The 17,065-nt window shown below is 37.1% G+C and overlaps 2 protein-coding genes across 2 annotated transcripts in view; both read right to left on the bottom strand.

Annotated features, from left to right (window-relative positions):
• The window catches only part of LOC146694430 (rho guanine nucleotide exchange factor TIAM1-like), a 40,856-nt gene extending 40,678 nt beyond the window's left edge, over positions 1-178 (bottom strand). Inside the window, exon 1 of the mRNA XM_085430600.1 lies at positions 17-178. The gene's annotated coding sequence lies outside the window, so the exon portion shown is untranslated. The remainder of the gene's footprint in view (positions 1-16) is intronic.
• A 377-nt stretch (positions 179-555) lies between these two features.
• Positions 556-17,065, bottom strand: part of LOC146694429 (SR-related and CTD-associated factor 4-like) — a 29,815-nt gene continuing 13,305 nt past the window's right edge. The window contains exons 17-18 of the mRNA XM_085430598.1: positions 1,916-2,054; positions 556-1,709 (exon numbers count right to left, since the gene is read on the bottom strand). Coding sequence (XP_085286724.1) covers positions 1,279-1,709; positions 1,916-2,054 — 570 coding nt within the window. The 3' untranslated portion in view covers positions 556-1,278. The remainder of the gene's footprint in view (positions 1,710-1,915; positions 2,055-17,065) is intronic.

Raw genomic sequence — 17,065 nt, 5'->3', positions numbered from 1 at the left:
AGCCGGGTCTCCTTACCTGTCTCCGCCTCGGTCATGATTTGCCCGCTTGCGCTCTAACATTGAAATTCCCATGTTTCACACACCGGTAATGCCCATCCATGTCTCACAATCCAGTCGCTTCTCCAAGGTCTGCCTGTCCACGGACCATGCGTGTTGTTTCCACACCGCTGAGAGGGGCGGAGCCCACGGCCCTTGGAGACGGAGTACAAGTGGATCATGAGAATGCCACTTATGTTTTCTCACAGCCAATCGGCTGTGCAGCTTCGAATCGGCGTCCAGTGACTTTGTCCACTAAATGTTTTGGTGTACAAAAAGAAAATAATAAGAACCGGAGACCATAAAAAAAGATCTCTGCGCATTTCTCCTTATTGCAGAATGCTTGCGCGTCTAGCGCCTGGAGGTCTTTCTGTGTAAGCAAATCTATGCGAGGTGATATGTGATGGAGACTGAACTCGGTTTAAGCAGTGTAAGCAACCATCAGTCATTATCACTGTCGAGATTTCATAGCTAAAATCTGCAAATTCGTGACCAGTTATAATAAGACAGGCGCCAAGGTATGAAACAAACTCCTTTAAAACAAATATCACAGGATCTGCGTGCGCCTTTCCAAAGGTTCCTGAAATTTCTGTTATGTTAAACCCCCTCATGCAGGACAATTTATTAACAAAATAACTTTGATCAACAGAAATACATCACATGATCAAATGGCAGTAACTCTTCAATATTCACTCCACATGATCCTACAAGGTGTGACCTTAGGAAACAGGGTGTACTCTACCCTCTACTGGCAGGAATGAAATATTCTTCACATGACAACCTTTTTTTTCCATGTGAAGACTTAAATATCAACGTAGTACAAAGGCAGTCTACTAAAAACAAAATACCAAAAATGTTATATAATTTTCTTCCATACACAAAACTCTGATAAAGGAATATGCTCAAAAATACAGACATTGCCTTTGTTTGTACCTGCACCTACCAATTAAAGACTCAACCATAAACTCCACAACTTTTAGGTATACAAAAAAAATAACAAACAGCTACAAGCAATTACATTATTTACAGCAACAAATCTCTTGGTTGATGAACTTAAAGAAGTTGGTATCACATCACAAAATAGTGTATTCCTTTTCATTTTGGACGCTGGGAAAGGGATCTGGTGCAGTGACAATTTTAAACAGTTTTTTTGATGCACCACTCACAGATAACAGCAGTCTTTGTCACAGTGGTTCCACATAAACCCCGCTCCTTTCCATAGGTTCATTAGTCCTCTTGCATTTACCACCTCCCTCTGTGAAAAGGTGGACACCCAAATCCAGGCCTCGCATTTCGGAACTGCCTTCCTTCCCTGTCATTTATGCTCTCGGGTCCCATGGAAGGATGTCGATGGAAGGGGGGACCGCGAGGAGGGAACGGCATGGGCATTCTGAACCTGTCTGATGGAAACATGGGTCCTCCTGGAATCATTTGCGGGGGCATTTGTGGCAGGCTTGGAGGTGAGAGGAAAGGAGGCATATGAGGATTTGTCATGCCGGGAGGCGGTTGCAGAGGTGGCATACCCGGGCTGTGTCCCTGCATGATAGCAGGGCTCGGCAGGGTCATTACTGGTGATGTGGGATGCCCCAGCTGGTTGGCAGTCATGACATCAACAGAAGCACCTTTCTTTCCTTTAGGATCTTCTGTGGATATCTCTGGAGATTTTATACTTCCTGTTGCAAAAGAGTTTAAGATAAGGTTGTATTGATTTTCAAACAGAAATGAAGTATAATTGCAGCAGGAAAAAAAAGAGAAAACATTTAAAGAAATGCAGCATAGATTTTTACTAAATTTAAACACAATCTACTTTGACTGCCACTGAATCTTAGGTTTAGATAACAGATTTTAAAATCCATAGCATTTAGCGAAGATTTCTCACCGGCTGCCAACTTTGTTGGATCAAACTCTGTGGGGATGAAAGGAACTCCTGCTGGAGGCATGGATGTAGGAGATAGCATAATAGGGCTTGGGAAGACAGGCGAACTTCCGATGAGTTCTGTCTGTTGAACTGGTGGTAACTGGAAGACAAAGAAATATAATGGTATCCTTAAAATTAGTGTAAATGAAAAAGATAATCTTTCTGATGTGACCTTAAAGATTTTTTTTAAATTCAATTCAATTTTACGTATATAGCGCCAAATCACAACAACAGTCACCACAAGGTACTTGCTGTTGTATGGTAAAGACTCTACAATAATAGAGAGAAAACCCAACAATCAAACTATTCCCTTTAAGCAAACACTTGGTAATAGCGTGAAGGAAACACTCCCTTTAACAGGAAGCAACATCTGATTCTGGTTCAGCATCTTCTGATTCCATAGCATAATGTTGCTCATTGATAACACCCACTGGTATTTTTTTGGTGTCACTTGAAAAAAAAAAAGTTTTTAATTGGTATTTTATTTTACAGCATTCCTCAAAGTTTTCATTAATCCACAGAAAACTGAGTTCTCTGCTGCTAATCACACAATATCAAACTGAAATAAACATTAAAGCTGTTGCAAAAGGTTAAAAGGTTGGCATGTGGCAGATGCCCACAGATCAACAAGAGGCTAACACCTTCACCTTGGAAAGTAGATTGCACAGTAGATTTAAGCACTGTATTTGTTTATTTGCAATACAATTTTTGAAATTGCACCAATGTTTGGTCAGGTACCAGTAAAATATGACTTTTATGTCTTTAAATCTGCTAAAATTCATCCCAGTCTGATTTATGATCAAAGATATGAAAGGCATCAAAGTGTGCCATGTTGACATTTAGGCAATCATTTACAAGTCAGTAATCATTTTAAGAGGAATCAGTCTCATAAAACTTTACCAGAAACAGAATAAGTTGGTTATGTGACACTGATTACAAAGAAAAAGACCACCACTTCTATGTGAACGAACTGAACTTTAAAGGGCATGGCATTTAAAAAAGGTTTTAGTTAGGAAGTTCAGATTTTAGACAAATGTTTTACTTTCAGGTCATTTTTAACTGAACTGAACCACTAGGACCTCGGATACCTTTTCCATACATGACAGCAGCTCTATATATACAGGGAGTGCAGAATTATTAGGAAAGTTGTATTTTTGAGGAATAATTTTATTATTGAACAACAACCATGTTCTCAATGAACCCAAAAAACTCATTAATATCAAAGCTGAATGTTTTTGGAAGTAGTTTTTGGTTTATTTTTAGTTTTAGCTATTTTAGGGGGATATCTGTGTGTGCAGGTGACTATTACTGTGCATAATTATTAGGCAACTTAACAAAAAACAAATATATACCCATTTCAATTATTTATTTTTACCAGTGACACCAATATAACATCTCCACATTCACAAATATACATTTCTGACATTCAAAAACAAAACAAAAACAAATCAGCGACCAATATAGCCACCTTTCTTTGCAAGGACACTCAAAAGCCTGCCATCCATGGATTCTGTCAGTGTTTTGATCTGTTCACCATCAACATTGCGTGCAGCAGCAACCACAGCCTCCCAGACACTGTTCAGAGAGGTGTACTGTTTTCCCTCCTTGTAAATCTCACATTTGATGATGGACCACAGGTTCTCAATGGGGTTCAGATCAGGTGAACAAGGTGGCCATGTCATTAGTTTTTCTTCTTTTATACCCTTTCTTGCCAGCCACGCTGTGGAGTACTTGGAGCATTGTCCTGCATGAAAATCATGTTTTTCTTGAAGGATGCAGACTTCTTCCTGTACCACTGCTTGAAGAAGGTGTCTTCCAGAAACTGGCAGTAGGACTGGGAGTTGAGCTTGACTCCATCCTCAACCCGAAAAGGCCCCACAAGCTCATCTTTGATGATACCAGCCCAAACCAGTACTCCACCTCCACCTTGCTGGCGTCTGAGTCGGACTGGAGCTCTCTGCCCTTTACCAATCCAGCCACGGGCCCATCCATCTGGCCCATCAAGACTCACTCTCATTTCATCAGTCCATAAAACCTTAGAAAAACCAGTTTTGAGATATTTCTTGGCCCAGTCTTGACGTTTCAGCTTGTGTGTCTTGTTCAGTGGTGGTCGTCTTTCAGCCTTTCTTACCTTGGCCATGTCTCTGAGTATTGCACACCTTGTGCTTTTGGGCACTCCAGTGATGTTGCAGCTCTGAAATATGGCCAAACTGGTGGCAAGTGGCATCTTGGCAGCTGCACGCTTGACTTTTCTCAGTTCATGGGCAGTTATTTGGCGCCTTGGTTTTTCCACACGCTTCTTGCGACCCTGTTGACTATTTTGAATGAAACGCTTGATTGTTCGATGATCACGCTTCAGAAGCTTTGCAATTTTGAGACTGCTGCATCCCTCTGCAAGATATCTCACTATTTTTGACTTTTCTGAGCCTGTCAAGTCCTTCTTTTGACCCATTTTGCCAAAGGAAAGGACGTTGCCTAATAATTATGCACACCTGATATAGGGTGTTGATGTCATTAGACCACACCCCTTCTCATTACAGAGACGCACATCACCTAATATGCTTAATTGGTAGTAGGCTTTCGAGCCTATACAGCTTGGAGTAAGACAACATGCATGAAGAGGATGATGTGGACAAAATACCCATTTGCCTAATAATTCTGCACTCCCTGTATTTTTATAAAGTTTTTCCATTCACTTTCAGTATCCGAGGTTTGAAGTTGCATTTGTCTCTACATACCCAGCGAACAGTAAAACACACACCTCTGAACCGGCATAAACAAAAACGTCAGATATGACACTTTTGCCAGACTGAACAGTTTAATCATTTCACTTACTTTTAAGAGAATTGTATTACATTTTACTTTAAACATACTTTAAGAAGTTTATAGTGCAGTAAATAAAAATCAAATAAAGGTTGCATGGAGGATGTCTTCTTTGACAACACAATTATTATGTAGGAGTAATGGATAATAGTTACTGATTTGTGAATAATTGCAAATGAATAACTTGAGCTCATATTACAGTTTTATACTACAGTATATTTCTAACTAAATCGTCAGCTCATTCTTTTTCTCTAGACAATATTTTCTTAACCCAAATTTTGTGATATATTTTAACTTGGGAAAAAAAAAAAGCAGATGTTGAATATAAAAATTAGATCAGAGGTCAAATGTAACATGATATTTGGATGCAAACTATAATGGGAGATTTAGAATCCCAAAATGTTGTCAGTGCAAACAAAGGCAGCAGAACTGTAAACACAGATCTAAAGATAAAAACCATTTTATGAAAGCTGACCTAATAAAAGCTTGACCTTATTTGACCTTGAAGAGAGGTCAGAGGTCAGAGTAACACGATATTTAAAAATCCCAAATATATTTTCCTTTATATTTATATGTTCACAACGTAAACAATGGCAGTTAGAAACAAAGTTTTATATAGCTCTATATAGCACTATTATCACTTTGGATCACTTTATTGAACTTGAAAGAGAGGTCAAAGGTCAATGTAACATGACATTTTAAATCTGTATAAGGTACTTTCTGTATTTTGATAATGTACAGCACACTTGTAAGAATCATAGTTTCTAGCTTGTCAGGTTATAAGGCTTTATTCAATGAATGACTTTATTTCTCTTTTTAAAAATTAAAGTAACAAAGTCCAGTTTGAATAAAAGCCGCACAACAATAGCTCAAATAGTTAGGGAAAAGATTAAACATTAAATATGTCCAGGTGTTTGACCTGAGAAAGGTTTTTTTTACCCCAGCACTTGTCTACTTAGTGAAGCATTGTAAATAGTGTTCATCACAAATAGGAAAAAACAAATCACAAAATAGGGTCAAATAAGTAACATAGAGCAACCCAAACAGACAAACACTGTACCTCTATGACACAGACCGAGAGCTTACTGTAGTATCATGGATATCCCTGAACTGCCTTTCTAATCATAGAACTTTTAATTGTATTCAGTCGCAGGAAAATATTTGTGAAGCCTTTGGTATTAACATGATTTCTGTATTGATTACACATGAAAAGGTCTGATGTTCTTCTTAATGGATGAACAACTAGAAGTTAAAATACACTTTTGTAAACTTCCAGTTTTGTGCATTTCTATTATCCTTCCTCTAAAGTCCTGTGAATGTTATGTGTGAGCTATGGTTTACATTTTCCATCATCTCTGCATAGTAATATAGGGCTGCCTTTCACTCTATGATAGCTGGGATACACTCCAGGTTCCCACAACCCCAAATCGGATAAGCAGAAGAAAATGGATGAATCCCCAAAGTTTCATCTTCCCCTTTCATTTTAAAATAAAAGAATACAAGTTTTATGAAATTTAAGTTCATATGCAATATCAGAAGTATACATTGCTACTAGCAACAAAATTAATCTTTCTAAAATAAAAATACTATAGAAAACAGTTATATTACAATGTTTATCTATATAATTCATGAGAATTATTTATTTAATAACAAAAATTTAAAAAAAATTAACTAAATTACCATTTATTATTTTAGGTCTGACTACATTATTTAAAGTATAACAATACATAATAATAAGGAACATTTTCATGATGCTACGCTTGCTGTATGAATGCATCCTCAGGTAATTTAGTTTAGATACAGTATTGTACCGAGTATTAAGGCAGCCCTTATCTGTTTACTATTTGTTTCACACTTTACATTTTGTTGTTTTCACTGAATTCAGGGTGTTTGGGATAACAGACATGCTGAAAGTGAAGCTCTTGCCAATCAGATGTTTTTAAGATGATATTGCATGGTGGGTCAGAATCTGATGCTATTTTTCTGCCTTCATAATTTTATTAAATCTGACAAGATCACTGGCTGAAATTAAATGCCAAACCATGACAGAGCCTCCACAGTATGTTAGAGGTTGCTGTAGGCATTCACTGTTGCACCCATCTCCCAATATAATATAAACTAAAGATTTTACATTTGGATTCATTCATAAAACTGAGTTTCAGTTCAGTTCTTGTTTAATTTGGCATAGCTCACCCCTTTCTGCCCATTTCCCGTCCTTAAAAATGGCTTCTTGACAGCCATCCTTCGACTAAGACCACATAGGAGTCTTTGGTAAGCAGATGAATGAGTTGAAGGCCCAGATGCATCTCTTAGGTCTTTTGTCAGGTCTTTCCTGGATTGTTTTCCTGTTTCTTAAGGACGTGACTTTCTGACACTGTTCATCTGCTGCAGATTTTAAAGCCTGCCTCTTCTTCTTACCTCTTCTTGTCCAGTTTCCTCAAAATATTTAAGAGCATATTGCATTATATCAATACATGCCAAATTTCTGGCTACAGGCTCTTTGGAATTGAGGTTGGTGGCGAAAAATACAATTTCATGCCTGTCAGACTGCGTCACCATTGGCATTTTCCATTGATTCAATTACAGAAATGGGAATAATTTTCATTGAATATGACAAGATGCAAGTAACACAGTCTCTAAATATACAATTTCAAGTTGGTTCTGTTATATGTACACAACACTGGATCGTTCACTGAGTTCCGTGTCTTTTTTATGCTTTAATGATTCTTGAATCAGTGTTAGGTGACAGATTTAAAAAAAGAAAGTCCTGTGAAAATGGTCAGGTACAAGGACTGGACTGAAAATGAGCAAAAAAGCAGAAGGTTGTCAAAAGCAAAACTTTGAAAGACCTCAAGCCTGGAGAACTAGACCTGGACTTTTGCACAGTACTATATATATATATCTTAAGAATAAGATAAAAATCAATAGACATCCTATTTTTTTTAGTTTTCAACTACAGGAAAGAATTTCAATAATTCTCAATAATTCCATCTGCAAACCTAAATTCATGCAAGTTATGCTTGTGACCCCTTGAATGCACGATAATCACTGATCAGTAAATCAGTGAACACATGAGGTTAAAAGGCTAGCAAATGCTGCAGATTGATCACTATTTGTTTCTGCCCAGACATTCTCTCCTTGGTGCCACGGAAACTGGAGAACAAATCTTGGTGCTTGTATAGAATACAATATGCTGCTCACCCTTCTTTGCGACTTCCTAATATCAGGACAACTAATACACACAAACCAGAAATATTTGGATTCATGTGTTAAAAGTTAAGTTGTAACCTCTGATGTGCACTCGTTAAAACAATCTTCTTTAGATGTAAATCTTAAATATGTCATGAATGTCGTCAGTAACTCACAGGAGTTGCCAATTAATCATTCGTCACATATTTAATGATTTTCATAATGCCACCACTATGAATTACATTTGGAGACAACTACACATGCACGTGTCTTTTTTTAAATTTAGATATATTATTAAAAGATATGTGGCCACCATATCACCGTATCCCTGTTTTAAAGTCTTAATGTTCATAAATTCATGAGGGTATCTGTAGCCAGAAGTCACAGAAGAGGTTAGCAAGGTGGATCCATGTATCGTGCACACACTCTGATTAGTACCAAACAGAAAATACTACAATTTCAATAACAAAGACTGAAGCACAAACAGGTTGCTGTCCATCTGGCTAAACAGCCAGCAGTAATATTTGTCAGATAGCATACATGGTTGAGAACTCTGTGATTCAATTGAGAAGAGATTAAGCTTGGCAGATAGCTGCTAGCCACAGCTACACAAGTATAAACAGATAACTAATAAAAATAATGCCATCTGTACAGTTTTATGTAGGTGTAGTTTAGCTACCAGGACGGACCAGTACCTTACTGTAAACTTATTTTTAAAGTTGGCCATTTAAACATGAAAGTCTATGGGGACTGACTCACTGCTTGAACCAACCTCAAGTGGCCACTTGAGGAAATGCAGTTCTAACCACTTTCATATTAACTGCACATTGCAGCACCCACAGTTTCCACATGTCGGTTGTATGATGTACATTGACAACAAAAAGCATGCAAAGCATTTGGAATATTGTAATATCTCCATTGATTACTCATGAAATGTGATCTGATCTTGAGCCTAATCACAATTATTGAAAAAGAATCTGACTAAACTAATAACTAAAAGTAACAGTAAATTAGTAACCACAGTTGTACTTCTCATATCTTTACTGAGCATACTAAATAATAATTCAAATTGCAGGCTGAAAAAAATTATTTCAATACCTGTGCTGCCAACTTCTCCAAAAGACACTTAAAATGGGAGAAGTGTAGGTTGTAGTCCCTCCCTATAAATAAAGGCACAGTGGGTGGCCTGCAAAAATCTCACCAAGAGCAGCATTCACACTTTCCAGATAATGATATATAACAGATGACGGTAGGTATTAATAATATTTTTCTGTAGGTAGCTGAGAAGAATTTCCAGCTTTCTGGATACAGGTTTAGAGGGGGGGGGGGGAGCCCACACATCAACTTCATAGCCTCATTCCAACTGCGAAACATGATGAATGGCATGGGGCTGCTGTGCTACAGGGCATGGATGCAGTGGGAGCCACTGAAACACACAGAAATACTGATGAACACTAAGTTTTGTAGATTGTAAGGAAACAAAAATTCTTCTTACCAATGTACACACTGTGTCTGATGGAGGCTGTGAGCCAAAATAATTCTGACTAAGTGAAGAGTTCACTTACGTTTTCCAAATCTGGACTAAGAGTGTTTAGGAAAAAAATAACTTTAAAAAAAGAGCTTCTGTGTTGAGAGTTTGGATGTCAGATCACATTTTATAAATAATTTAATAAATAATTGAGTTTATATCCCAGTAATTCCAAATCATTCACAACTTTTTAACAATGTAAGCATTTATCTGAAGTCACAGCGTGTAGGAAATGTAACATTGTTCGCATACACCTTGTGGCCCTCCGATGAAGGACATACCCATTCTACATTCAGCCTAAACTACCATCACTTGATTTAAGATTAGCAGTTTTAATCTTAGGTAAAAAGCTGATTTGTTTCTTCAGGCAAGACAAAGGAATGCTGAAAAAAAGCTACATTTAATCTGGACAGCAGTCACCAGGGTTTAATACTTATAATTTTACTGAAAAGCCAAATTGAGACTCCACAGTGGTGTACATTTCTGTCTGCAATACTGCATAGTTTGATACTGCCATTGGAGGGAACCAAAGGGAGGATTTTTCCACACTGAAGTCTGAAGTTTAAATGGTCAAGGCACTGAAGGGGGCAAGAGTATAGTAAGTTTTTCCAACATTGCCACATCTACCTTTTCTTAAATTTTTACAAATAACTACCTGGGGCAGGAATGTATAATTTAACTCCCTGCTGCTGTGACCAATACACTATATGTTCAAAATTTTCTGTCACGTCTCTTAAATCTTTGAAATTAGTCCAATTGCCATAGTATAAAATCAAGCATGCAGCCATGCAGTTTGCCTTTACAAACATTTGTGAAAGAATGGGCCGTTTAAAAGAGTTTGTGGAACTCAAGCATGGTACTGTCATAGGGGCCCTTCCCAGATATTTCACCATCAACTGTAAGTGGTTTCACTGTAAAATGGAAACATTTATGAACCACAGCAATTAAGCCACAAAATTCAGATGGGGTTACCATGGGTTTGAGCCGCATAGTGTGTAAAAATCACCAACAGTTGACTTGTTGCTGACTCAATGACTCCAATTTTAAACCTCACGTGGCATGAATATCAGTACTAACACTGTGTGCTGGGAGTTTCGAGTTATGGTGTTCCAGCTCCAATAGTTGTAATATTCAGGTGGCCCAGCACGTTTGTCTAGAAAGTATGTGTTAGCCTTCCGGACACAGCTATCAGCCTTTGGCAGATGATGAAATTTACTGATAAGAGCTGATCAAATTAATCTATTAAGTCATGTGAATTCTGCACTAGCCAAACGTAAAAAAAACTTTTTTAAAATGTCTAGTTTCATTTCCCCCTCAAGATTTCTTTCATTTCAGTACAATATATACAAAGAAAAAAAGTGTATTGTTGAAAAGACCCCCCCCAAAAACAAAACAAAACAAAACATATGGCTATTGGCATGGAAAAAACAGACTTGATAAGTTATAACTGGGTAGCAACATAATGGTCTGCTCTTACCCTGGTGTTTCACTCCATCAGCAGAGTATAACAACTGCTTCATGTTTCCTGCAGGCTATTCCCACAGAGGAAGCCCCATGAGGCACGGAGCCAGGCATAAGCTATTTGATCAAGCTCTGATCCTTGTTGAGTGTCAACTCAATGCTTTCAATCAAAATAATTCATTTGGTCTTTGCCTATTGTGCTACTTAGAAGACTTGTGAAAAGACAGTAGCGAGATAACCTACAATAAACGGAACTTAAGAACCGACAATTTAGGATTCTTCTGTTTTTTAAGGATAAATATTCAAAGAGCCATTTTATTATGATGAAAATTTCCATCATCTTCCAACAATCCCATGGCATCATCAGGGTGCGAAGCACATCCAAAAATAATTGTTATGACCCTTACCTTTGTGGAGACTCATGTGAGCCTGATGTTCTTCAAACATGGATCTAGATCATTCTTGTATTACTCGATGTAACCGAAGAATCCCCTCTTTTCTTGAAATTTCACCTCATTTCAATATGACTGAAACAACACTGCATATATTTTTCATAACACAAGTTAATGAATGCTGAACTAGCAGAACCTGAAATGCATGCCTCTAAATACTGTGCATTTTAATCAGTTTAATATTTTAGAATGGAAATGAACTTTGAACACACATAGTTGGATCCCTAAAAAGAGATATGAAATTTTAAAAAACCTGTTTTTTTAACAAACAAAAAACATGTTTAATACTAAATAAATAAAATTAAATAAATACATGTACATTCAGCTACTTTCTTTTTTCCTCAAGAATTTGTGAAATCAGATGAAACCCCAAGTTTAATGTGGGACACATTTCACGCAGGTTGCCCTTCCTGACACAACCCTATTACTCTATTTTTTGGAGCTTGGGCCCAACCCAAGAAGTACACTAGCTTGTTATCCCCTGAGGCTAGGTTTTGGTCTCCTCCCTTCACGTGTAAGGTTAATGTGTTAACTACTACACAAAACACCCCCCACCCCAGATAACATATCCTTAATGGTCATGGCAAGTTGTAGAAAAAGGTTACTCAGAAAAATGAAAACAATACCATATAGAAGTTTAAGGTAATTTACATAAAAATGCTGTTCACTTTGTGCTGTTAAAATGTTTTTGTTGCCCGTGGATTGCCACACTATAACAGAAGTTAAACTGTGTCAACAGTCTGGATGACCTATGAGTTAACTGATTGTTTCTTGTTACTTTAGGTATTTTCATCATTTTGATGCGTCTTTACCAGAGTAAGAACAGTTTTGGTCTTTATAGTTTTTGCCTTTTCCAAATGTAATAAAAGAAACATCTTTTATAATGTCTGTGAAACATTGCGTAAGAATGTCTGTTTTTTAAATATTCTATGGTTATTTGTCAATAGTGAATAATGCATTATGAGAGCTATAACTGATGATTAAAAATAAGTAGTAATTAATCAACATGTTTATGTGAGTTGGTTTGAATTTTTTGGGCTTCTATTGAGACACTCTGCTTAAAACAATAGTAATATTTGCCATTAAGCAGAGCAGAGGACTTTAACCTTTAAAAGAAAAAAAACAGAACATTCACAGGGTGTTATGATGCAAAATATTTCTTCTACTTCTACAGATTTTTTTCCCCAACAAAGCTCGGTCCATCAAACTTCTGTGAAGTGACAAAAGTGTAAAGGCTGAAAATGACACAAGCCACGAGCTCCAAGGCTTGTTTCCTCATTAATAAGATGCAGAAGCTGGAATGATTTGCTGACAAGCCAACCACACTGTGTTGAGCATGTCAATCTTTGATTCAATTGCATGTTTGGTGCATACATTTTCTACCTGGCACTGTTTAGCTCTGTGTCCTCCTTTCCAATGTCTCTTCCTCGACCACTTCTCTCCTGCTGCTGCTGCTCTTGATGTTGGCTGACATCAAAACTCCACAGAGTCAGTCAACACTTACTGCTTCATGTTATTTGACATCATTTGACGCTCATACCTCCCAGGTGACATGATGTACAGACGGAAGAGCCAGTAAACGTAGCTGGGATGTGCCGATCCAAGGAGAAAACTGTAAAACTGCAGCTTCTCTGGACAGCTGAAGTCTATCAGTGTATGAAAAAAAGATTGCCGGTGCATCCTGTGATGTACTCATGTCAAGACAATGTCAAGACATCAATGCTGAGAGGTATTACATACATAGGAAACAATCGGTATTTTGTATAAGTTTCTAGTATTTTGTCAGTATTTTTTCTCAGATACTCAGTTATTTTAGTCGGATGATGTTACGGAGTGCAGTTTCTTTTTTAACAGAAGTTTTTTTCTGAAAAGGTTTCTTCAGTTTGTACTCAGTATTCAAAACATGTGGTTTGTATACTCCTGCAATAATCACAACTTCTTCTGACTTTCCCAAGCAGAGCACAGAGGAAGACCAAACATTTATATAAAGAGGTTAACTCCAAAAGACAAAATCACTTCAGGTCTACATGACTCACATGGTTGCCATGTATATCATCCAAAGTGAAACTTTCCCAAAAGCCATTCAAACAGACTTTGGATGGACATTATTTCGACGTGCAGGATTATTGCCACAGAACTTCAAAGAAATAATAAGTTGGTAAAATATTTTTGTATGATCTTACAGTTCAGGCAGAGGGAAGATGTCATTAGCGAAACAAGTAGTCAACAACATGAGTATTTTTGCTGCAGTATTCTGCAGATGCTGCAGGATTAGTAATGACAGCATTTAAAGATCACAATCCCCCAACTAGTGCGGTGGGTATAACTTCTCAAGGCTAGTGACCACAACTATTTTAAACAACACTAGCAGCAAATCATTTGTTTAATGAAGAAGTCCAGAAAAAGACTCATGTGGTTTATAAGCATTCACTTCATCTCAGTGTGAAATTTTGTTCTTTTCTGTTTCAACATTTATGTGTTTACTGTGCTCATCTCATGTGCCTGTTCACATCAGAAACGCATCAAGTGGAGGTGAAGAAAAACTGGTTAAAAGACCTGACTGGTCAGTTTTCGAGACCGCTCTCTCTAATTGAACAAAAACAAAGTACGGACCAGAGTGTGGGCCGGCGTTTTCTATTGGAGATGCAGCAAGAAAGTGAGAGGCTACATATGCAAATGGATGAGGGAAAAGCAGGGTCAAATTTGTATAGTCACAAATTTGCATACATTGAATGTAACAAAGGTATAGTTGTAAAGCATTTAAGTGACTTTAAGGCATGTTTGGATTATTTTTTATTATCGCCTTGAGAAGGATTAAATGGTGATACCTGTAGGTATCACGGTCTGTCAAAACGACCAACATGGTCTGTCAAGTTCCTTCACTGACTGAAATTTTTCTCTGCATCCATTTTATATCCTTTGGCATAATGTGGTTCAGCGTGCAAACTACTGCAATGACTACTTGCAAGACAGCTTGACATCTGGCCATCAAGCAAATAGCCTTTATTAATATAATCTGGTGGTGAGGACAGTCAGTCATCATTCAGCATCAGTCAGAGGATGGCATAAAAACAGTTGTTTCAGTAGGAAATGGGCAAAGACAACACTATCAAAACAGATAGTTTCATACAAGAAACCTGTGATTAATTCATACCTACCCACCTAACCAGACTAAGAGAAATGGTTTTATTGTTGGTAGGCATTAAGGAGTTTTTCCCTTTCATAATTGATCCATGTTCCAAGTCCAGCAGAGATTTAGTTGGAGTTATATGTGACCCTCAAACCTGCTGTATTATTAAAATAAGTTCAGCTGCTCCTCAAAGATAAATTCTTAGAGGTTAATGTTATTTGACTGTATGTGGGGTGAGACTAACTCCGTTAAGATCAAGATCTTGAAGAATTGGGTAATAGCGTAAAAACAAAGAAATGAACAAACAAACAAAATCATGTTTCCAATACTCAAAAATTGGCCAGTTTGCTACAGTTGCTGTCGGCTTACCTTGTCTCCCACTTTGATATTCCTCTTCCCACTTGGACTTTAAGTCCCACCAGCAGCCAACAGTCACGCATAGTCAATTCGAACTTTTCTTCCAAGTGAGGTGCTAGAAAGCCTATTTTAGCTTGTAGCTTTAGGTTCTTAGAGTCAGGAGGACTTAAATGTTACTTTTAGGTTTATTAAAAAAAAAAAATAAAAATCGTGATTAAACGTGAGACTCACTCTTTTATATTATTGTCTATACTTTCATGAAAACTATTTACTTTTTTTTTTTTACTTGGTTATATGTTAAAATTCACACCCACTCCAACCCATATTTTTCATATATTTTTGTAATTCAAGCACTGATCAATGATTAACTCGTGATTTTTGTAATAAGTAAAAGTTACACAATTACTAATAAATTTGCCCAGCACACATTCTGAAAAGCACAGCTTGAATACTGAAACAGAGAAAGGATAACAGGAATATTTCCCTCTACACACACCACAATAATTAAAAGATTGTATGATTCCCATTTTATTGGAATAAGTTATATGATACAGTACAAGATTATTGAGTTAAGGTGCAAGCATATTTCAAGACAGAAAGAAGAATTTAAGATAAGCACTGCTGAATGTAAGGCCTACCAGTAGAGGAGCCTATCTGAATTGTGGACATGCAGATTTTTTGGATGCAGAGAGTAAATAGTCTGAAATTCATTTAAAACAGAAATACGAGAATTTCTTTAGTAAGACTGCCAAAGGTCAGTATATGATCTCTACTGATTATGCCTCAAACTATTCCCCTTCCTATGAAAGTTTAACATGTATTCTTTGACTATACAAGATTATAATATATTCCTACCCTGACAACATGCTGGTACCTACAGCTGCCCTTTCCCTATGTGTAGGATACCTAGTGAAAAATGGTAAAAGCATTCTCACTAACTGTAGTGCTCAGTCTGGTTTAGGCAAAGACTACCTGAGCAGAACATGCAGGAGGTGGGTCATCCACAGGTTACTTATGAATTTAAACTATATAGAATAGACCTTGCTATATTCTCACATGGTCACAATAGGGTCTTATATTAAGAACGTAACACATAAAAGAGCGTTTGGTCTGATTTGACCACGTTGGATCTGTTCATTCTCACACAGCTACAGGAAGTAATGCCTATAAAAGCTCAAATACATCCTCTGTGTGCGACAATGGCTTTAGATTAGTCCGTTTTAACAAACACTTACAGTTGCAGGGGTAAACAAACAGAACAGCTCCCCTTTTAACTGCAATATGGATCAATGTGTTGGCTTTCAGGGGAATTATTCACAAACATGGAAACCTAATATGTATAATTATGTCTGCGAAGGTTCTCAGTCATCCTGAACATTGTAGTCCTTTGACAATATGTATAATTAGTTTTCATGAGTGCATGTTAACCTGCAATAACTGTGTTTTTGTCCTGTCCTATTTAGACAGGAAAGAGATCCTTTATTGAGACCACCATGTTTTGCAAAAGCCTACAATTAAACAAAGGATAGATGTGTATAAATGATAAAATGCATTCAGAAGCATGAAGGTGAGTAGTTTGTATTTAAGTGGTTTGTATTTACAAATTTAACCTAAGAAGCTTAATTCTGTCTGATCAACACATGTGTAACACAACCACAGTGACAATGACGCAGTTATCAAAGATATAACTTCTGTCTCACCCACAGACTGCAGAGAACAAATGTTAAAGTTTTTCTAGAGCCAAAAACAAACTTATATTACTTATCAGAAAACCTGCTCAACAATAATGAACATATACATAAGTGATCTTTTTGACTCCTCCCTTCCATACTGGTATGTTTTATACAGCCACAGCGCACATGTTAAACTAATATGACTAGTGCAAGCTAAAATAAAGTCCCTATGCAGAAAAACCGCTGCATTCTTGTAAACTTTACTGTGGGCTGAAGGTAGCTGGCCCTGCTCTCTCTCAGCAGAGAAACCAAGTGGTTCCCAGTGAAATGATTTTGGCAAAGGTAATAATATGGTAAAGGTAATAATCACTAAAAATGCTATTATAACAGTTTTCTCCCTGCATTTATGTTTTTAAATTATATGCCACCAAATGAATAGATCTGTTATGTGTGCCAGTTGTAACTTATTTTGTAGAATTATCAAATTGTATTTTTATG

This window comes from Copadichromis virginalis, linkage group LG14 (genome assembly GCF_057382275.1).
Source record: "Copadichromis virginalis isolate Kocher_CV1m ecotype Utaka linkage group LG14, C_Virginalis_male_GT1.1, whole genome shotgun sequence".
Taxonomy (NCBI): domain Eukaryota; kingdom Metazoa; phylum Chordata; class Actinopteri; order Cichliformes; family Cichlidae; genus Copadichromis; species Copadichromis virginalis.
Note: the sequence above shows the minus strand (reverse complement) of the source record. Positions and strands in the feature narration are given on the sequence as shown.